Below are 23,444 nucleotides of genomic sequence, written 5' to 3' on the forward strand. Positions count from 1 at the left end.
AATATTATAATAATAATAATAAAGAAGGTTGGAAGAGACCCTTTGGGCCATTGAGTCCAACCCCCTACTGCCTTTGTGCACCGAAAGCACAAGCAAAGCATCCCTGACAGATGCCCACCCCGCCTCAATGTTAATAATAATAATAATATTATAATAATAATAAAGAAGGTTGGAAGAGACCCTTTGGGCCATTGAGTCCAATCCCCTACTGCCTTTGTGCACCGAAAGCACAAGCAAAGCATCCCTGACAGATGCCCACCCCGCCTCAATGTTAATAATAATAATAATATAATAATAATAATAATAAAGAAGGTTGGAAGAGACCCTTTGGGCCATTGAGTCCAATCCCCTACTGCCTTTGTGCACCGAAAGCACAAGCAAAGCATCCCTGACAGATGCCCACCCCGCCTCAATGTTAATAATAATAATAATAATATAATAATAATAATAAAGAAGGTTGGAAGAGACCCTTTGGGCCATTGAGTCCAATCCCCTACTGCCTTTGTGCACCGAAAGCACAAGCAAAGCACCCCTGACAGATGGCCACCCAGCATCAATGTTAATTAATAATAATAATAATAATAATAATAATAATAATAATAATAAAGAGGGTTGGAAGAGACCCCTTGGGCCATTTTGTCCAACCCCCTTCTGCCTCTGTGGACCAAAAGCACAAGCAAAGCACCCCTGACAGATGGCCACCCAGCCTTAATGTTATTAATAATAATAATAATAATAATAATAATAATAATAATAATAATAATAATGGTTGTAAGAGAAGAAGAGACCCCTTGGGTCATTTAGCCCAACCCCCCTCAGCCCAAGTGCCGTGGGGGCCGGATAAATGGCTTCGGTGGGCCGCATCCGGCCCCCGGGCCTTAGTTTGGGGACCCCTGGTCCAGATTCATGGTCACTTTGGTTCGCAGCGCTTTCTGGATGTGGGTGAATTAAAGCTCTGAAAACATTTGCGCATTGGGTGTGTGTGTGTGTGTGTGTGTGTGTGTGTGGGCCATGTTTGGTCCAGATCCATCTCTGTTGGGATTTGCCTGATCTTTTGAGGTGAGTGTATGTACTTCACATCCCATCATCCAGGGCCCATCCCCTGCCAAACCCTACCTGGACTTCAAGTGGGTCATGGGGTGTGTGTGTGTGTGTGTGTGGGCCAGGTGTGGTCCTCTCCCTTTGGAGGCTGAGCCCCGCCTCTCGATGGGCGCCTCCTCGTGGCCGCCATGTCCAGTCCGGGCGGAAGTAGAGCGAGAGGGAGGCCTCCGCTGCCCAGAGAGGCGGGAGGAAGTGCTCAGGAGGGGAGGGGAGGGTGAGGCCCTTCCCTCTGAGCTCACTTCCGGAGGGGGGAGCGGGGCCTTGTCCTGGCGCCCTCCCTTCCAGGCCTGGGCCTCGCGTGGGCCTCCTCTCCCGGGTGTTTGGGCCTGGCCTCCCTCAGGGACTCCGGTGAGTGTGGGCAGGCCTGGGGGGAAGGGAGTGGGCTCTCCCGGGGGTCTTCCTCCCCCTCCCCCTCCCTCAGCCACAGACCAGGCCCGTCTCCCGCCCCCTCCGTGGACCCCACCCCAGCCTTCCCTCCCTTTCCCATTCCCATTCCCACCCACGCAGCACAGACCAGAACCACCCCGAGGCCCGCTTCCTTCCACGGGCCTCCATCCCCTCGGTGCTGCGCAATCCCTCCGGCTTTCACCTGAGGTTTAATCTCTGTTTGATGAATTTTACTACCAGGGTTGGATGAAAAGTAATGCCTCCACCTTCGGAACTCCTCAGCAGATGGCAGCCCTGGTCTGCGGCAGGTCCTGGCTTGTTCAGGAGACTCTCCTCTGCAGTTAAAGTAGAGTCTCACTTATCCAAGCCTCGCTTATCCAAGCCATTTTTGTAGTCAATGTTTTCAATACATCGTGATATTTTGGTGCTAAATTCGTAAATACAGTAATCACAGCATAACATTACTGCGTATTGAACTACTTTTTCTGTCAAATTTGTTGTATAACGTGATGTTTTGGTGCTTAATTTGTCAACTCATAACCTCATTTGATGTTTAATAGGCTTTTCCTTAATCCCTCCTTATTATCCAAGATATTTGCTTATCCAAGCTTCTGCCGTCCCGTTTAGCTTGGATAAGTGAGACTCTACTGTAGTTCCATTTGGCGGGAAGCCTTAGCATTGAATGGTTGTGTTGTTAAAGTGCAAAGTATGGAACCCTGCGCAGACGGTTGGTTAATGCAACTTAAGCTTTGCTTGGCTAGCAGAAGATCTGTGCACGATGGGTACCCAGGATCCTGACAGCTGAAATGAAAGTGCACAGACTTGAAATTTGCCAGGAACTCACTCTCTCTCTCTCTCTCTCTCCCTCCCTCCCTCTCCCAGCAGGCCCACCCAGACAGAGTGCATCATGGCTTTGAAACTTGCACCTGATGTTACATCTTGGCTTTCTGTATTTTAATATGTATTTTGTAGAAATATGTTGTGATATGTGTATTTTAAAGAATGTTTCGGGTTAATGTCTGTTTCACAATGTTGCAACCTGCCTCAAGCTACAGTAGAGTCTCACTTATCCAAGCCTCGCTTATCCAAGCCTCTAGATCCGGGGTCCCCAAACTAAGGCCCGGGGGCCGGATGCGGCCCTCCAAGGTCATTGACCTGGCCCCCACCCTCAGTTTTATAATATAATATTTTTATATCAGTTTTAATAATATAATATATTGTATATACATATAGTATTGATACTAATATTATGTTACACAATATAATACTAATAATAATACCATATAATAATATTAATTGTATGTTATATATTACATATAATATTACACTATAGTGGTATAGTTCAATATAGTAATATATAATGCTAATATTGTGCTATGCTAATAATATAATATATTGTATGTACATACAGCTGCTCTGAGTCCCCTTCGGGGTGAGAAGGGTGGGATATAAATGTAGTAAATAAATAATTAATTTTATAATTATAATATTATAATAATATTAATTATATGTTATATATTACATATAACATTACACTATAGTGGTATAGTTCAATATAGTAATATATAATGCTAATATTGTGCTATGCTAATAATATAATATATTGTATGTACATACAGCTGCTCTGAGTCCCCTTCGGGGTGAGAAGGGTGGGATATAAATGTAGTAAATAAATAATTAATTTTAGACTTAGGCTCGGCCAAAGTTTGAAATGACTTGAAGGCACACAACAACAACAATCCTAATTAACTTGACTATCTCATTGGCCAGAAGCAGGCCCACATTTTCCATTGAAATCCTGATAGGTTTTTGTTGGTTAAAATTGTTTTCATTTTAAAATATTGTATTGTTCTTTCATTGTTGTTGTTGCTGTTTTGCACTACAAAAAATAAGACATGTGCAGTGTGCATAGGAATTTGTTCATTTTTTTTTTCAAATGATAATTCAGCCCAACAGTCTGAAGGATTGTGGACCGGCCCTCTGCTTCAAAAGTTTAAGGACCCCTGCTCTAGATTATCCAAGCCATTTTTGTAGTCAATGTTTTCAATATATCATGATATTTTGGTGCTAAATTCGTAAATACAGTAATTACAACATAACATTACTGCATATTGAACTACTTTTTCTGTCAAATTTATTGTATAACATGATGTTTTGGTGCTTAATTTGTAAAATCATAATCTAATTTGATGTTTAATAGGCTTTTCCTTAATCCCTCCTTATTATCCAAGGTATTTGCTTATCCAAGCTTCTGCCGGCCCGTTTAGCTTGGATAAGTGAGACTCTACTGTATTACTATTATTATTTCTATACTTTTCATAGTGATGACACTTTTTCAAATGGATCATTAGGAACTCAGTAATTCCATTTTCTAGGAAACTGGAGGTTAAACCAAGCCCTTCTAAGAATTAGAGACAGATAGATAAAAAGGTAAAGGCTTCCCCTGGACGTTAAGTCCAGTCATGTCTGACTCTGGGGGTTGGTGCTGATCTCCATTTCTAAGCTTACTTAGAAATAATGGAATGTATGGGAATGCAATGTATCTCATGGAAACCTGTGGATACGGAAGTCTGCCTACACGTTGTGATTCTTACTTGTTTTTATTTGGAATTCTGTAACTTTAAAGCTTGTCCCATGGATCTTCTATCTCTCCAAAAATGATAGGAATAACGTCTGTGAGTAGTTAGGAATATTTGGAGACACGTTCGTATTATTAATCATAATACTTACTTTATTTTTGTATCCCACCTCCATCTCCCCGAAGGGATTCAGAGCTCACATGGGCATGAACCCAACATCGACATAACTTAAAACAATCCATGAAATGTAAAACAATATAACAATATAGTATAAAACAGCATAAAACAACATAAAATATTTTCCCTCCTTGGAGTGCACTTTCCTCAGCGCCAGCCCAAGGGAGCCATGCTCTGCGTGAGGATCAGGATGAGGGCCTTCCCTTCTGCAGCCTCCCCATTATCTGATGCCCTCCCCTTCAAAGCCCACCCAGTGCAGATGTTGATGTTATTCCAGTCTCCAGGTCTGCATTTATCATGCCTTTCTTTTAAAATAAATTGCAATTCATGAACCATTAGTAAGAAAAGTTTAAAATAGTAAAACATAAACAATTGTGTTTTGGGAACACAAGCTGATGTTCTAAAAATACTTTTTTCAAAACAGACACATCATACTGCTGAGCTGAGCTGGAGGTAATACGAGGCTGCAACACATCCACTGCTCCCCATTCAGGAGCAAAGGAAGGGCGGGAAGGATGTAAGTACCCTCCGGAGGCAGGAAGAGGAGGGCAGAGGGGCCTGCAAAGAAAGGTAAGTGTAAGACATCGCATACATCGAATATTTGGGCACCGTCCCCTTTGTCCCTAAGGAGGGATTGTTCGTTGTTGGGCAAGTGTTAAAAGTATTTGTCACCAGTCAATGGGCGCCTTCCCTCTTCCCCTGGGTTTGCTCCAGCACGAGTCTTGTTCTTCATGTTTCATGAGATCTTTCTCTGTTCAACTCCTGAAGACATTTTCCTCTCATTTGTCTGGCAGGTAACTTCTGAACAAGTTCTGCGAAGAACATCTTGTGAGAGTTTTGCCCGAGGAGTGCTCTAAGTCTAAAGTGAATTCAAGATGCACAGCAATGACAACAAGAAGAAATAAGTAGTAGAAAAATACATTTCAAGCTAAATGCCTGTGCAATTATAAGGGGGGAAATAAGATTGTGCTGAAGAAAGAGACACTTGCTGAAAGTGAGAAGAATGCTAAAGTAATACAAAGACTATGCTGTTCGGGAGGTTATATCTGTGAATCCCTGGCATGATATTTGAATTATAATTGTAAACGAATGGCAAGTCCTCCACCTCCCTATCCTAGATCACACACAGGGGAGAAGTTACATCAGTGTATGGAATGTGGGAAACAATTTGATAGGAAAAGTCATCTTACTAGACATGAACGCACCCACACAGGGGAGAAGCCTTATAAATGCATGGAATGTGGAGGAAGCTTCAGTCGCAGTGGCAGCCTACGTTCCCATCAAAGGACCCACACAGGGGAGAAGCCATATAAATGTATGAAATGTGGAGGAAGCTTCAGTCGCAGTGGCAGCCTACGTTCCCATCAAAGGACCCACACAGGGGAGAAGCCATATAAATGCATGGAATGTGGAGGAAGCTTCAGTCGCAGTGGCAGCCTACGTTCCCATCAAAGGACCCACACAGGGGAGAAGCCACATAAATGCATAGAATGTGGAGAAAGCTTCAGTCACAGTGGCAGTCTACGTTCCCATCAAAGGACCCACACAGGGGAGAAGCCACATAAATGCATGGAATGTGGAAAGAGCTTCAGTCAGAGTTGCCATCTACGTTCCCATCAAATGACCCACACAGGGGAGAAGCCACATAAATGCATGGAATGTGGAGAAAGCTTCAGTCAGAGTGGACATCTACGTTTCCATCAAAGGACCCACACAGGGGAGAAGCCACTTAAATGCGTAGAATGCGGAAAGAGCTTCAGTCACAGTTCTCATTTGCGTACCCATCAAAGGACCCACACAGGGGAGAAGCCATATAAATGCATAGAATGCGGAGTAAGCGTCAGTCACAGAGGCAGTCTACGTTACCATCAAAGGACCCACACAGGGGAGAAGCCATACAAATGCATAGAATGCGGAAAGAGCTTCAGTCGGAGTGACAGTCTACGTTCTCATCAAAAGACCCACACAGGGGAGAAGCCACATAAATGCGTAGAATGCGGAAAGAGCTTCAGTCACAGTTCTCATTTGCGTACCCATCAAAGGACCCACACAGGGGAGAAGCCATATAAATGCATAGAATGTGGAGAAAGCTTCAGTCGGAGTGACAGTCTACGTTCTCATCAAAAGACCCACACAGGGGAGAAGCTACATAAATGCGTAGAATGCGGAAAGAGCTTTAGTCACAATTCTCATTTGCGTACCCATCAAAGGACCCACACAAGGGAGAAGCCATATAAATGTATGGAATGTGGAAAGAGCTTTAGAGAAAGTTCAGCATATATTAGACATCACAGAACCCATGCGCCACTAGAGGAGACGGGCCTTTAAGTTTCCAAGCCCTCTTCAAAAGAACATTGGAAGGAAAGAGGAAAGCCACCACCTTGCTCTCTCTCTCTCTCCCATGAACTGCAATTTGACTGCTGCTGACAGGTCTCACTCAGAGGGGGGCTTTTCTCAGCATTGCAGCAAGCTTTGAAGGCGTTCACCTAACCTCCTCCATAAAGAAACCCCTCACAGGCTTCTAGGATGATCTCTGAAGGTTTGCTGAAATGAGCAGAAGCTGAGATATCAGGATAAAAAGGGTTCTGAAAAAGAATAGCTCTTTGGTAGCAGATTACGTCATATCTTGATACGCTTGTCTCATGTCTTGGCTCTACTGCCCCTCGGTTAGAATTTGGGGCTCCAGCCATGTACCTGTAACCCTTTCCTGGACTTTGTTGTGTCCTGAATCGTTGACTAAATTCTGGACTGACTGCCTGGTTTCATTTATGAACTAGGACTTTGTTTGTATCCCCGTCTTTTTGGGTTATCTTTGAGACTCTGAATTCTGTTTGTATTCTTGATTTTTTGGTTGTTATTTTATCATCTCTGTCGAATGAACTCTGGGCATGTGACTATTGGACTGTTATCTTGGCTATTGTTTTTTCTTGCTCCTGACCTGGATCTGCAGTTCTTGACATGTCTGCATTAATTTGACTCTTGACCTTGACTTGTGTTCACTGTTACTCCGACTGTGTTGATGCAATTATATTATTTTAGCAGGACTCAAGATTTTAAAGGTAAAGGATTTAAAGTTTAAAGGTAAAGACTCAAGTCTTGAAAGGTATGGTCTTGGCTTACCTTGTGTTCCTCAGACCTTATACCGGGAGAGCCCTGGTACACGAGACCATCAGTCTTGCTTTGTGTGTACTAATCCCTGCTTAGAGTGAACCCATTTCTGTATTTGAGACTGTTTAATCGCCACCTTTGGCAAAGGGTCCATTAGGATACACAGCATATCTCCCTAACTGTAGGGATTGGAAGACACCGGATTATGACAACAGCTGATGAAGATAAATGATGGTGATGATGATGGTGGTGATGATAATTTATTTGTAACCCGCCCTATCTCCCCGAGGGGACTCAGGGCGGTTTCCAGCAAGTAACAAAATGCCAAACATTCAATGCCATAAAGTTAAAAACAATAGATATGACAATCACAATATAAACCTATGAATGAAACTAAAAACATAACCAAATATTAAAACCTAAACATACTCTCACACATTTACCATAGTAAAATGCTACATGTTTCACATAATGTAGTTTACGGCTTCCCAGGAGCTGAGGTAGGTGTCCAATATCTGGGCGAGGATATTTATATGATGTAGTAGTCCTCCTCCTCTCCATATGCTAAAGTGCATAAATGGGTTTTTAAAAGCTTTTTGAAGGAGAGGAGAGGGGGCCATTCTTAGTTCTTTAGGGTGGAGTTCCAGAGACAAGGGGCGATCACGGAGAAGGCCCCTCTCTTGTCTCCCCACAACCGAGCTTGGGACGGGAGTGGGACCGAGAAGAGGGCCTCCTCTGCAGACCACAGCACCCGTGCTGGTTTATTTATGGAGGTGCCGTTTTTCAAAAACTCTGGACCCGAAATGCTTAGGGCTTTATAGGTAATAACCAGCACTTTGTATTAAGTCCAGAAGCGGACGGGCAGACAGTGGTTGCTCTCCCTTTATGGTGCTCCACAAATTAACCTGGTTGCGGATCTTTGAACAATTGAACCTTCCGAACTATCTTCAAAGGCAGCCCCACGTAGAGAGAGTGGCAGTGGTCCAGGTTGGATGTAACTGGACTCATTAATCCGTTGAGATGGACAAATTAACTAAATGGATGAAGTATAGAACAGCATTTAGAGGAATAGAGGTAAAAATCATATAGTGAATGAGATGTTTATAGACTAGTGTTCGTTGGCCGTTAGTTTTGATCTTATTGTACAAGACGTGTGTCCTTGTTCGCTTTATATTTGTTAAGTAGTACAGTAGAGTCGCACTTATCCAACACTCGCTTATTCAACGTTCTGGATTATCCAACGCATTTTTGTAGTCAGTGTTTTCAATATATCATGATATTTTGGTGCTAAATTCGTAAATACAGTAATTACTACATAGCATTACTGTGTATTGAACTACCTTTTATGTCAAATTTGTTGTTAAACATGATGTTTTGGTGCTTAATTTGTAAAATCATAACCTAATTTAATGTTTAATAGGCTTTTCCTTAATCTCTCCTTATTATCCAACATATTTGCTTATCCAACATTCTGCCAGCTCGTTTACGTTGGATAAGCGAGACTCTACTGTACTTCTAAAAAGGGACCAGAATGATAATTTGTGTAAAAACGTTAAATACCTAAATTGTAATTTGCATAAGCATGCTTTGTTTTGTTTGTTGTTTTTTTGTCTTTGAATAAAAATTGTTTATTCTATGAAGTGTGATACATCAGCTTTAAAAAGCCAAAGTGATTATAGGCTGTACCAATGGGAGCATGATGTCTAGATCCGGGTAATTTTTAGTCGACTCTCTTCGACACTTTGATCAGACCTGCCCTGGAATAACCCTGTGTCCAGATCTGAGCAATTCAAGCAAGATTTTGAGGTGCTAGAATGTCTCCAGAGAAGGGCTCCAGGGAATGGCTGAGGGAGATGGACGTGTTCAGTTTGGAGGGGGAAAGGCCGAGGGGACAAGAGAGCCAATACTTGGAAGGATGTCACTTTGAGGAGAAAAGGGCAAGGTTTTCCTGCTCCTCGAGACTAAAATAAACAGCAACTGATTCACATTGCGGGAAAGAAGCTTCCACCTAAACATTGGGAATCATTTCCGGATGGTAAGAGCTGATCAGCCGTGGAAGCCTTGTCCCTTCTCAGGAGCCTCCCTTCCCAAGCCCTGGCCTTCCACCTCCTGGGGACTCCATGTCCCAGAATCCCTGACCTTGGACCAAGGCAGCTGGGAGTTCTGGGTGTTGGAAGTCCAAGAAATCTCAGAGGAATAGAGTTTGGGAATCCGTGCTCCAGAGAGTGGAGAGAATTGCTCTCTTGGGCTACAACCCCCATAAACACTATAAAAAGACCTGGCATGGGGGTTGTAGGACCCTGGGAGTTGTAGTCCAAGACAAATATGTCTCCCAAGTCCTTGCAATTAAAGGCTTTCTTTCTCATGGTGTCGAATGTGTTTGTGTTCATCCATATAGAGAAGGGTTTAGAAAGAAACAAGGAGAATGTGCATTGAGTATCTGCCACGACTTTAATGTTTACTTGTCATTCTGATGGCAGTGGTTGATCAGGTTGATCAGGTATATATTAATCCAATGTCCACAATGTAATAAAGAATCCTATGTTATTATTAGTCCAAAGTTACTTCTTTGGACTGTATCTCCCATAATCCTTCCCCACAGGAAGACCTAAGGAGGCCAGATAAAGAGAGACCCTGGTTGTTTATAGATTTTGGGAATTTGGGTTGTTTTGGGTCTTAGGCCTCCTGAGGAGAGAGGGCCCAGATGCCCTTCTCATTGGATTCCCACGTCCTCTCTTTTTGAGGTGATTTCAGTAGAGACCACATATAGTGAGTCTATACCTGGTGAGGCTCCACTAAATCAGATCGGCCCGGACAGAGAACAAAGTTATCTGGGTTTGAAAGCAAAGAAGATGACTTTCAATCCACTTGCACAGGTATAAAGTGCTAAACGGTTCCGGCCCAGCTTACTTGTCCGAACGTGTCTCCCGCTATGACCCATCACGGAATCTAAGATCTTCCAGGGAGGCCCTGCTCTCGGTTCACAGGTGCGGCTGGCGGGGATGAGGGACAGGGCCTTTTCAGTGGTGGCCCCCCGCCTATGGAACACCCTCCCAAACAAAATTAGACAGGCTCCCGCCCTCCTGTCTTTCTGAAAGAGAACAAAAACGTGGTTATGGGAGCAGGCATTTGAGCATGAGTAGCAGCAGAATCGCGATATGAATATATGACTCCTTGACAGACCCCCACCTGGACATGAAAAGCACCTTAAATGTATATTTAAATGTACAATGATGCAGGTTTTTAAGGTATATTTTAATTTTTATTGTAATTTTTTAATCTTGGAAGACTTTTAATCTGATGTAAACTGTGTTTCTGATGTATATTGTAAGCCGCTCTGAGTCCCCTGATGGGTGAGAAGGGCGGGGTAGAAATGATGTAATAATAAATCAATCAATATCCAGACCTCCCATGCCTCCCTCCTGATTGGCTGTGGAATGAGCCAGCCAGGATCCGGGCCATGATTGGTGGGGGTTCCCTTCGTGTCACAGTTGGAAGGAGAGGTTCCCCACGGCAGGAAGAACCACGGACGATTTTGGGAGGGTTTAAGAGTCCATTCAGTTGTGAGGAGACCTGTGGAGGGCGCAAAACTGATGAAGGTGATGGTGTGGGAATGCAGATGAGTCCTTGACTGACTTAATGTCTAATTCCAAAGAAGACAAAAGTGCCAGTCCCAGAAGACACAAGGTGATGATGCTACATATCCTGGGGGTCGGGTACCCATTGGAAAGGCTAATTTAGTCATCCTTGCTTGGCCTTGCCTTCCCTGGGAATCCTAAACCTCTGGACATATGTGGCCAGGTAAAGAATGCCAAAGAGCCCTCCTGAAGAAGGGATTGTCTGCCTGTCACTCTCACACAGAAGGGATGACATGTCCAGGCCTGGGAGATGGCTAGAGGGATATTGGACAGGGTTTGATAGGGTTGTATGTCAATAGAGGAGACGGACGGGGACATGTGCCTTCACAGGATATTTGATACAATAGGAATACAGCGTACCCCAAAATATCACTCCATGTGCTTATTAAAGAATTTCGTTGGATCAAGTTTGGGGAGCAGTTGCAAGTTCCCCCCAGGGTTTTGAGCCGCTTCCCAACAGTGTCCCCCGAACCCACCCCAGCACCCCCTTCCTCACCTTCTGAGCCCTCCCAGTCCGGCCAGGCTGCGACGGAAATCTGCTCAGCCACTTGGGATGGAAAGTGGGGTGCCTCTTCTGCCCCAGAGGAAGGAAACACACCTTCTGGCCACGGAGCCTGTGGGTCTGGCACTCGCTGGGCTGTCCCTTGCCCAACAGAAGACAGACATGGATATGATGCGTTGTGTTGTCAAAGGCTTTCATGGCTGCAATGACTGCCTTGCACTGAGTTTTCGGGGCCGTATGGCCATGATCCAGAAGCATTGTCTCCTGACGTTTCACCCACATCTATGGCAGGCATCCCTAGGCAAGAGAGGTGTATCTATCTGTGGGAGGTCAGGCAGGATGCAGCCAGGCTTTGAATCTGCAAGGCCATTCAATGCTAGTGAAGGTGGCCAATGGCAACATTCCCATTTGCCTCTACCTGCCAAGGGTTCTTTTTCCCACCCTGGACATTATTCCACAGGGATATATATAAACCACACTGGCCTAGTTTCCAACAGACCTCACCACCTCTGAGGATGCCAGCCATAGATGTGGGCGAAACGTCAGGAGAGAATGCTTCTGGCACATGGGCAGGCAGCTGGAAAACTCCCTTCAGCGCAATGATGCCATTTGTTTCTAGGATAGTTTCTTAAGCATTGCCCATCAGAGAGTAGTAGCATCCCTCTCTGAGGTTCCCCCCAACCCTGGCTGAGTCCCTGCCCTCCCTTTGGCTTCTCTGGCACCCCCGAGCAGGGCCAGCCCCCCCTCCCCCCCTCCCTCTCCCTCCCTCTACGTGGAGTTCCCCACCAGGCCTGTCCCTGCCAGGGACCCCCAGGCCGAGGGAGGCGGGGAGGGGGCTCTTCGGGAGGAACAGCCTCGTGGGGGTCCTTCCCGCAGTGCTGCTCCTTTAAGGCCAAGCCCCGCCTCTCTTTGGGCGCCTGCCTCCGCCCCCAGGGTGACGTCACGGCAAGGCCAGCCCCGCCCCGATCCCTTGGAAACAGGCAGGCAGAGGGGAGGGGGGCCTCCGCGGGCGGAAGTGAGGGGGCGCTTCCGGTTGGGCCCAGCCGAGGGAGAGGCGCCAACTCTTCGCGTGTTCCTCGGGAGCCTCGCGCGGGTGAGTGGAAGGAGGGGGGGGAGGGGAGGGGAGCCAGGCCAAGGCCTTGTTCCCGGATGGGGAGGAGAGAGAGAGAGAGAGAGACGCACAGACCTCCCGGGGCCTCCTGCGTGGCCTGGTCTCCTCCCGAGGGAAAGAAGGCAGGCAGGCGGGCGGGCGGGCGCCCCTGAGGGAAGAAGGCCCGGGGCCTGAAGGGACTGCACCTCCCCCGCCCCCTCCCTCCCTCGGCCCTCCAGTCTGAATCTCACCAACGAGGCACCTGGAGCTCCACTGGCTGCCATTTATTTTCCGAGCCCAATTTAAGGTGCAGGTGCTTACCTACAAAGCCCTGAACGGTTTGGGACCATCCTACCTCCGTGACCGCATCTCCGTCTACGAACCCACGCGTTCACTTCGGTCATCTGGAGAGGCCCTGCTTGTGATCCCGCCTGCGTCGCAAGCGCGGTTGGTGGGGACACGAGACAGGGCCTTCTCCGTGGTGGCCCCCCGACTCTGGAACCCCCTCCCCAAGGATCTCAGACAGGCCCCTACATTGGCAGCCTTCAGAAAGAACTTGAAGACCTGGCTGTTCCAATGTGCCTTCCCAGATTAATAGGAAATCTCCAATACCAAGTCCCATAAGCACTTTATTAGAACTAAGATCGTATATCGCACTCTGCACTTGCCCTAGAAGCCTATATATCACCGGTCACATCAGCACTTTTAATCTTGTACCCATTACTCTGGCCCGGCCCAGTTTTATTGTGTTTTAGCGTATTGTTTATTGCTTGTTGTTTATACTGTTTTAAGTGTTTTTAATTTGCCTTTTGTTTTGTATTGTTATATTGTGTGTTGAGGCTAGCAGGGTACAAATAAAGTTTAATAATAATAATTAAAAATAGAGCTCACTTGCCACACAGACCCAACATGGCCAAATCTGCATCCTGACCTTGACACCCAGGAGTTATAGTTCACCCGTGTTCAGAGAACACTGAACCCAGCAAATGAGGAATCTGGACCAAACTTGGCACACAAATTCAACATGGCCAACTGGGAACACTGGTGGATTTAGCGGGTGACTGACCTTTATCTCCGGGAGTTATAGTTCCCCTGTATTCCGTGAGCCCTCTGAACCCCACCAATGACGGATCTGGACCAAACCTGGCTCACAGACCCAACATGGCCAACTGGGAACACTGGTGGATTTAGGGGGTGACCGACCTTTATCTCCGGGAGTTATAGTTCCCCTGTATTCCCTGAGCCCTCTGAACCCCACCAGTGACGGATCTGGACCAAACCTGGCTCACAGACCCAACCTGGCCAACTGGGAACACTGGTGGATTTAGGGGGTGACCGACCTTTATCTCCGGGAGTTATAGTTCCCCTCTATCCCGTGAGCCCTCTGAACCCCACCAGTGACGGATCTGGACCAAACCTGGCTCACAGACCCAACATGGCCAACTGGGAACACTGGTGGATTTAGGGGGTGACCGACCTTTATCTCCGGGAGTTATAGTTCCCCTGTATTCCCTGAGCCCTCTGAACCCCACCAGTGACGGATCTGGACCAAACCTGGCTCACAGACCCAACCTGGCCAACTGGGAACACTGGTGGATTTAGCGGGTGACTGACCTTTATCTCCGGGAGTTATAGTTCCCATGTATCCCGTGAGCCCTCTGAACCCCACCAATGATGAATCTGGACCAAACCTGGCTCACAGACCCAACATGGCCAACTGGGAACACTGGTGGATTTAGGGGGTGACCGACCTTTATCTCCGGGAGTTATAGTTCCCCTGTATTCCGTGAGCCCTCTGAACCCCACCAGTGACGGATCTGGACCAAACCTGGCTCACAGACCCAACATGGCCAACTGGGAACACTGGTGGATTTAGGGGGTGACTGACCTTTATCTCCGGGAATTATAGTTCCCATGTATTCCGTGAGCCCTCTGAACCCCACCAGTGACGGATCTGGACCAAACCTGGCTCACAGACCCAACATGGCCAACTGGGAACACTGGTGGATTTAGGGGGTGACTGACCTTTATCTCCGGGAATTATAGTTCCCATGTATTCCGTGAGCCCTCTGAACCCCACCAGTGACGGATCTGGACCAAACCTGGCTCACAGACCCAACATGGCCAACTGGGAACACTGGTGGATTTAGGGGGTGACCGACCTTTATCTCCGGGAGTTATAGTTCCCCTGTATTCCGTGAGCCCTCTGAACCCCACCAGTGACGGATCTGGACCAAACCTGGCTCACAGACCCAACATGGCCAACTGGGAACACTGGTGGATTTAGGGGGTGACTGACCTTTATCTCCGGGAATTATAGTTCCCATGTATTCCGTGAGCCCTCTGAACCCCACCAGTGACGGATCTGGACCAAACCTGGCTCACAGACCCAACATGGCCAACTGGGAACACTGGTGGATTTAGGGGGTGACTGACCTTTATCTCCGGGAGTTATAGTTCCCATGTATTCCGTGAGCCCTCTGAACCCCACCAATGATGAATCTGGACCAAACATGGCTCACAGACCGAACATGGTCAACTGTGCATACAAGCGGAGTTTAGAGGCGATTGCCCTGGACATCTGGGAGTTGTAGTTCACCCTTACCAAACTGGACCAAACTTAGGATATTACCTAACGTTCCAAAATAAACAATGCCTTCTTCTAATAACCCAGCCACCACTGGGTCCCCAAGCTAGTAAATATATAAATACTAACATATAAATAGGTAGGTAGATAAATAGATATGTGTGTTTGTGTGTAAGTGAACATGAGGGCATTTGGATGTGCCTGGTCACACGCTTTGTTTGCAAATGTGCTGTTTCCCTCAAAACTGTACTTTAGGGAGGCCAGCTGCCCTGGGAGTAAGACTTCTCTTCTCCCCTCCCTCCCTTCCTTCTTTCCTTCTTTCCTTCCTCTCTTCTGTCTTTTGTGACCTGCCTCCCGGTCGGTGCTTCAGGTTCCACAAGCATCGTGTGTCTTATTCCTGTATGAAACTGACCTATGAAACATTCTCTCTAACATTAACAATTAATCTGTCTAATGATAAGAGCCGGAAGCGACCCCCGGTCCCCCAACACAAAGAGCCACAACGTGGGACCCGCAAACCTTTGCAGGGCAGGCTAAGGAAGGCCTTTCTGCTTCAATTGAAGCCAGTGCCTTTTATCTTCCTTATTATTCTGCAGCAGGGGAGGGAGGGAGGGAGGGAGGGAGGGAGGGAAGGAAGGAAGGAAGGAAGGAAGGAAGGAAGGAAGGAAGGAAGGAAGGAAGGAAAGAAAGGGGCTCTTCTGGAGGAACAGCCTTGCGTGTGTCTCTTTCACAGATACGTACATATATGCATACAGTATTATGCGGTGCAAGATATAAATATGGCAAATGTGAAATTGACCATTGCAATGGCCCCGGTCTACAGCTTTGGATCATGTAATTTTAATGTTTATATGAGGTGTTTTAATTCTATGTTCTCATGTCTAAATGTTTATATCTTTATGTTTAATGGTCTTATTGATCTATGTTTAATGGTCTTATTGATTTTAATGAATACTTATGTTTCTTTTTTAGATTTTATGATTTGGTTTTACTTATTTATTATTTATTTAAAGCATTTATATTGCACCCTTCCCACCATGAAAGGGACTCATGCCGGAACATAAAACTCATGCCGGAACATAATGCCGGAATATAAAATAAATAAAAATACACAAAAACTAAAATCAGATTATTTCGACTTTAAAATCAATTGTTTAAAGCCATCTCAGATCAGCCTTGTTGTCATCTTATTTTATAAGTATGTTAGGCATTGAATTTTTCCCATGATTATGTTATAAACCAGTTTGAGTCCCGTTCCCCCCCCCTTCCCCCGGTGAGAAAAGTGGTATATAAAAACAGTCAGTAAATAAATAAATAAATAAATAAATACAAACATATAGATACGGTAGATAGATAGATAGATAGATAGATAGATAGATAGATAGATAGATAGAGAGAGAGATGTGTGAGTCAAGGAAAATCAAGGCACTTGGATGGTCACACGCTATGTTTTGATATGTGCTAGTTTCCTTCAGAAGTGTGCTTTGGGGATGCCAGTTGCACTGGGAATGTGTTGTTTGTGTCATTGGCACCTTGTGTTGTTTGTGTCATTGGCACCTCCCTTCCTCCCTCCCTCCCTTCTCCCCTTTCTTCCTTTTCTCCTTCAAGGCTAATATCCCCTTTACTCACCAATTGCCCAGGAAGAACCCTAAATTGGTCTCGCAGCTCTCTACTGTCTGATCATGACAGAAGGGCAATGGAGCATAGAATCCTAGAGTCTGAAGAGACCTCGTGGTCCACCCAGTCCAACCCCATTTTACCGAGAAGCAGGAAAATTGCATTCAAAGTACCCTGACAGATGGCCATCCAGCCTCTGCTTAAAAGCCCCAAAGGAGGAGCCTCTACTATTTGGCAGGTGGCCATATTTCTCTTTGCAGCAGTAAAAGGCCGCAAGTGCTTCATGAATAATCTGTAAGTGCTGACAGTGTAACAAAGAGCAGCTGGTTATAGGGAGCACACCATGCCCCTATTAAAGCAGCCCCACAGGCTGCCAATGAATTTCCGGACCTGATTCAAAGTGCAGGTTATCACCTATGAAGCCCTTTACGCTTCGGGTCCAACCTGTCTTCGAGACCGTATCTCTTTATGAACCGGCATGGGCTTTAAGATCGACCGGAGAAGGAGGCCCTGCTCTTGGTCCCACCTCCATCTTAAGTGGGGACGAGAGAGAGGGCCTTCCTTCTCAGTGGTGGCCCCTTGGCTCTGGAGTGCCCTTTCAAGTGAGATCATGCTAGCCCCCCCCCCAAACCTTCCGCACACATTTAAAGACCTGGCTATTCTGACAAGCCTTTGTTCATGTTTAGACTCTCTTATAATACATATGAGGACCTTTAGACTCTTTTGTTAGCACTTTACTATTCTGAGGTCAAATACTGCTGTTTTATCTACAGCAATAGCTGTATTTTATTGTTTTTACCAGAGGGTACTGTGAATTTATGATGTTGTGTTGACTCTTTATTACCTATGTTTTATTTTGCACTTGTTGTATTTTGTGTCACACCTTGAGTGTTTTGTGAGCCGCCCCGAGTCCCCCTCAGAGATGGTGGCGGGATATAAATAAAGTTGTTGTTGTTGTTGTTGTTGTTGTTGTTACTATTATTACTACTGATCTGCTGAACTATGGTTGCCCTTTTTGACTGCTTTGTCCTTTTTGGAAATGGCTCCAGACTCAGAACCCGGACCCTTCCCCCGGCAGAGAAGGCTGTCCTGCGAAAGGAGGGAGGCTGCAGGGTGGGAGTGGCAGAAGAAGCTTCAGGCTGAAGTGGAAAAGAACCAGCAGGTGCAGAAAGGTGAGGCGGACTTGGGAGTTGAAAAAGCCATCCTCAGCTTATACTTGGGTGCTTTCCTGCCAGGACCCTCACCTCTCCGCACAGCAACCCAGCTCTCCTTCCTCTTCTGCTCTCTTGTGCAGTGCTCACCTTCCTCTCTTCCTTTCTCGACGCAGTGCACACCTTCCTCTCCTCTTTCAACGCAGTGTGCACCTTCCTCCCCTCTCGGTGTAGTGTGCACCTTCCTCTCCTCTCTCGACGCAGTGCGCACCTTCCTTTCCTCCTCTCAACGCAGTGTGCACCTCTCTCCTCTCTCGGTGCAGTGTGTACCTTCCTCTCCTCCTTTCTCGACGCAGTGTGCACCTTCCTCTCCTCTCTCGACGCAGTGCGCACCTTCCTCCTCTCTCGATGCAGTGCGCACCTTCCTCTCCTCTCTCGACGCAGTGCGCACCTTCCTCCTCTCTTGACACAGTGCGCACCTTCCTCTCCTCTCTCGACGCAGTGCACACCTTCCTCTCCTCTCTTGACGCAGTGCGCACCTTCCTCTCCTCTCTCGGTGCAGTGTGTACCTTCCTCTCCTCCTTTCTCGACGCAGTGCGCACCTTTCTCTCTTGACACAGTGTGCACCTTCCTCTCCTCTCTCGACGCAGTGTGCACCTTCCTCTCCTCTCTCGACGCAGTGTGCACCTTCCTCTCCTCTCTTGACGCAGTGCGCACCTTCCTCTCCTCTCTCGGTGCAGTGTGTACCTTCCTCTCCTCCTTTCTCGACGCAGTGCGCACCTTTCTCTCCTCTCTTGACACAGTGTGCACCTTCCTCTCCTCTCTCGACGCAGTGTGCACCTTCCTCTCCTCTCTCGACGCAGTGTGCACCTTCCTCTCCTCTCTCGACGCAGTGTGCACCTTCCTCTCCTCTCTCGACGCAGTGTGCACCTTCCTCTCCTCTCTCGATGCAGTGCGCACCTTCCTTTCCTCCTCTTGACACAGTACGTACATTCCTCTCCTCTCTTGGTGCAGTGTGTACCTTCCTCTCCTCCTCTCTCAACGCAGTGTGCACCTTCCTTTCCTCCTCTTGACGCAGTACGTACATTCCTCTCCTCCTCGGTGCTCGTCTTTTCCACTTTTCCTTATTCCTTTACACACAGCATATCCCCCAAAATGTATACTGAAAATAAGCTATGGTGATTATTGGAAGCAAATTTACATTGAAGGAGGTTAGAATAATGATTTAATCAGAGTTGGGCAGCCTTAAATCTTAAATTCCAGTTGTATGTAAATATTTAAAAACATTTAACCTACTGATGCCTCAATAATATAATTTTATTGCTATCTACCCCACCTTTCTCTACCCAGAAGGGGACTCATTGTTAAGATACGACATGAAGACAAAATATTAATTAATTATATCAGTATTCAACAGGCTTTTAAACATTATTACAGTTTTTTTTCGTGTCAGGAACAACTTGAGAAACTGCAAGTCACTTCTGGAGTGAGAGAATTGGCCGTCTGCAAGGACGTTGCCCAGGGGACGCCCGGATGTTTTGATGTTTTTACCATCCTTGTGGGAGGCTTCTCTCATGTCCCCGCATGGAGCTGGAGCTGATAGAGGGAGCTCATCCACGCTCTCCCCGGGTGGGATTCGAACCTGGCAGCTTTCAGATCAGCAGCCCAACCTTCAAGTCACAAGGCTTTAACCCACTACTCCACCGGGGGCTCATTATTACAGTAATTTATTTCTTATTACAGTAATTTATTTCTATCATTTCTAGAGATATGTGTTCGGCCTTATATAAATTACTGTAATAATGATTTATTTAATTTATTTAAAGATGCCAAAAATAAATGAAACACAAAAAGAAATGTCCACAGTTCACAGTCTGTTCACCTGCAGCTTTGCTGCATTGCTGGAGTTTAATCAGTAGGGTTTTATTTTATTTGATGCAGAGAATCTTTGGGCACTGTCCCCTTTGTACCTAAGGAGGGATTGTTCATTGTTGGGCAAGTGTTAAAATGTTTGTCACCAGGCATTGGGCACCTTCCCTCTTCCCCTGGGTTTGTTATAGCATGAGTCTTGTGCTTCATGTTTCATGAGATCTTTCTCTGTTCAGCTCCTGAAGAGATTTCCTCTCTTTCTCTGGCAGGTAACTTCTGAACAAGTTCTGCGAAGATCACCTTGTGAGAGCTTTGCCCGAGGAGTGCTGTAAGTCTAAAGTAACTTCAAGATACACAGCAATGACAAGAAGAAAAAATAAGTAGTAGAAAAATATATTTCAAGCTGTGTAATTAAGGGGGGAAATAAGATTGTGCTGAAGAAAGAGACGCTTGCTGAAAGTGAGCAGAAGGCTAAAGTAATACAAAGACTGCTGTTCGGGAGGTTATATCTGTGAACCCCTGGCATGATATTTGAATTATAATTGTAAAAGAATGTCAAGTCCTTCACCACCCTATCCTAGATCACACACAGGGGAGAAGTTACATCAGTGTATGGAATGTGGGAAACAATTTGATAGGAAACATTCTCTTACTGTTCATGAACGGACGCACACAGGGGAGAAGCCCTATAAATGCATAGAATGTGGAGAAAGCTTCAGTTGGAATGGCAGTCTACGTTCCCATCAAAGGACCCATACAGGGGAGAAGCCATATAAATGTATGAAATGTGGAGAAAGCTTCAGTCAGAGTGGCAGTCTACGTTCCCATCAAAGGACCCATACAGGGGAGAAGCCATATAAATGCATGGAATGTGGAGAAAGCTTCAGTCAGAGTGGCAGTCTACGTTCCCATCAAAGGACCCATACAGGGGAGAAGCCATATAAATGTATGGAATGTGGAAAAAACTTCAGTCGGAGTGGCAGTCTACGTTCCCATCAAAGGACACACACAGGGGAGAAGCCATATAAATGCATAGAATGTGGAGAAAGCTTTATTCAGAGTGACCATCTACGTTCCCATCAAAGGACCCACACAGGGGAGAAGCCACATAAATGCATAGAATGTGGAGAAAGCTTCAGTCGGAGTGACAGTCTACGTTCCCATAAAAGGACCCACACAGGGGAGAAGCCCTATAAATGTATAGAATGTGGAGAAAGCTTCAGTCGGAGTGGCAGCCTACGTTCCCATCGAAGGACCCACACAAGGGAGAAGCCATATAAATGCATGGAATGTGGAGAAAACTTCAGTTGGAGTAGCAGTCTACATTCCCATCAAAGGACCCACACAGGGGAGAAGCCCTATAAATGCATAGAATGTGGAGAAAGCTTCAGTCGGAGTGACAGTCTACGTTCCCATCAAAGGACCCACACAGGAGAGAAGCCACATAAATGCATGGAATGTGGAGAAAACTTCAGTTGGAGTAGCAGTCTACGTTCCCATCAAAGGACCCACACAGGAGAGAAGCCACATAAATGCATGGAATGTGGAAAAAGCTTCAATCAGAGTGGCAATCTACGTTCCCATCAAAGGACCCACACAGGAGAGAAGCCACATAAATGCATGGAATGTGGAAAAAGCTTCAGACAGAGTTGCAATCTGCGTACCCATCAAAGGAAGCACACAGGGGAGAAGCCATATAAATGCATGGAATGTGGGAAGAGCTTCAGTCACAGTGGCAATCTACGTTCCCATCAAAGGACCCACACAGGGGAGAAGCCACATAAATGCATGGAATGTGGAATGTGCTTCAGTCACAGTAAAAGTCTGCATATCCATCAAAAGACCCATACAGAGGAGAAACCATAGAAATGCATAAAATGTGGAGAAATTTTCAGTCAGAGTTAACAATATGCATTCCTATCAAAGGACCCAAATAGGGAAGAATCCATATACATTCATGGAATGGGGAAAGCGCCTCAGTCACAGTGGAATCCGCATTCCCATCAAAGTTTGACAGGGACAAATGCAAGATACTTCACTTTGGCAGAAAAAACAGAATGCAAAGATACAGAATGGGGGATGATGCCTGGCCCGACAGCAGTAGATGTGAAAAAGACCTTGGAGTCCTCGTTTACAACAAGTTAAACATGAGCCAACAATGTGATGCGGCTGTTAAAAAAGCCAATGGGATTCTGTCCTGCATCAATAGGAGTATAGCGTCTGGACTGAAAACTTTAATTTTCCTATAAGTTAATATGGTCTTGTCTTGTGTTTAATAAACCTCAGACTTTATACCGAGAGAGCCCTGGAACAGGAGACCACCAGCCTTGCTTTGTGTGTACTTATCCCTGCGTAGAGTGAAACCCTTTCTGGATATGAGACTGTTTAATCCCACCTTTGGCAAAGGGTCCATCAGGATACACAGCATATCTCCTTAAATGTAGAGAATAGAGGACAAAGAATGATGACAATGATCGATGAAGATTCATGAATCCATTGAGATGGACACATTAACTAAATTGATGAAGTATAGAACAGCATTGAAAGGAAACAGAGTAAATAGAGATAGAAATCATATAGTGGGTGAGAGTTTTGTAGACTAGTGTCAGTTTTGTTCTAATTGTGCAGGTGTGTGTCCTTGCTCCCTTTATATTTGTTAAATAGTCCTTTTTCCAAAAAAATGTATCAAAATTATTATTTGTGTAAAAATATTGTTTTTAAATACCAAAATTGTAATTTGTTTAAATGGGCTTGGGTATGTTTTTCTTTTTGTCTTTGAATAAATATTGTTTTTTAAAACGAGTGTGATACAGCAGCTTTGAAAAGCCAATGTGATTTTAGGCTGTACCAGCGGGAGGGTGATGTCTAGATCCGGGTAAATTTTAGTCGACTCTGTTCTATACTTTGATGAGACCTCCCCTGGAATAACCCTGTGTCCAGTTCTGGGCAGGACAATTCAAGGTAGATATGGAGATGATATAATGTCTCCAGAGAAGAGCTATAGGGGATGGCCGAGGGAGCTGCGCGTGTTTAGTTTGGAAGGAAAAAAAGGCCGAGGGGTCAAGAGAGCTAATATTTTGAAGGATGTCCCATTGGGGAGAAAAGGGCAAGTTTTTGAAAGAAAGCAGGAAAATGCGCCTTGATTATCTGCCCCTGCTTTAACATTTACTTACTGGTCACTTCTGATGGCAGCGGTTGATCAGGTATATATATTAACCCAATGTCCAAAATGTAAAACTTTCCTATGTTATAACATTATTAGTCCAAAGTTATTTCTTTGGACTCCAGCTCCCATAATCCTTCCCCACAGGAAGACCTTAAGGAGTCTTGGAGGGAGGTCCGATAAGGAGAGACTCTGGTTGTTTCTAGATTTGGGGAGTTTGGGTTGTTTTGGGTCTTAGGCCTCCTGAGGAGGGAGGGCCCCAGAGGCCCTTCTCCTGGGATTCCCAGTCTCCTCTCCTTTTGTGGTGATTTCAGTAGAGACCACAAATAGTGCGTTCGTACCTGGTGTCGTCGTTTTTTCGTTCAATCGCTTCCGACTCTTGGTGACCTCCTGGACCAGCCCACACGAAAGCGTGACCTAGACCAGCCCACACGAGAGCGTGACCTCCTGGACCAGCCCACACGAGAGCGTGACC

At 45.9% G+C, this 23,444-nt stretch overlaps 1 protein-coding gene and 1 long non-coding RNA gene across 3 annotated transcripts; both read left to right on the plus strand.

Annotated features, from left to right (window-relative positions):
* The first annotated feature begins 1,279 nt into the window (after nt 1–1,279).
* LOC103281125 (zinc finger and SCAN domain-containing protein 2) lies at nt 1,280–8,988 on the plus strand. Of its 2 annotated transcripts, none has more exons than XR_010003695.1 (3): nt 1,280–1,449; nt 4,669–4,814; nt 5,039–8,988. It is a non-coding gene; the product is annotated as a zinc finger and SCAN domain-containing protein 2 (long non-coding RNA). The 2 variants fall into 2 exon arrangements; XR_010003694.1 differs by lacking the exon at nt 1,280–1,449 and adding an exon at nt 3,003–4,528.
* Nucleotides 8,989–12,090: 3,102 nt separating this feature from the next.
* Nucleotides 12,091–22,618, plus strand: LOC134296850 (zinc finger and SCAN domain-containing protein 2-like). Its single transcript, XM_062972815.1, has 3 exons — nt 12,091–12,585; nt 17,836–17,958; nt 20,076–22,618. The coding sequence occupies exon 3, from the start codon at nt 20,359–20,361 to the stop codon at nt 21,670–21,672; it is 1,314 nt and encodes a 437-aa protein (XP_062828885.1). The 5' UTR covers nt 12,091–12,585; nt 17,836–17,958; nt 20,076–20,358; the 3' UTR covers nt 21,673–22,618.
* The last annotated feature ends 826 nt before the right edge of the window (nt 22,619–23,444 follow it).

This window comes from Anolis carolinensis, chromosome 2, assembly GCF_035594765.1.
Source record: "Anolis carolinensis isolate JA03-04 chromosome 2, rAnoCar3.1.pri, whole genome shotgun sequence".
In the NCBI taxonomy this organism is placed as follows: domain Eukaryota; kingdom Metazoa; phylum Chordata; class Lepidosauria; order Squamata; family Dactyloidae; genus Anolis; species Anolis carolinensis.

What these genes read in the sequence shown, in the direction of transcription:
- LOC134296850 (XM_062972815.1), top strand. Translation starts at nt 20,359, where the DNA reads ATGTCAAGTCCTTCACCACCCTATCCTAGATCACACACAGGGGAGAAG.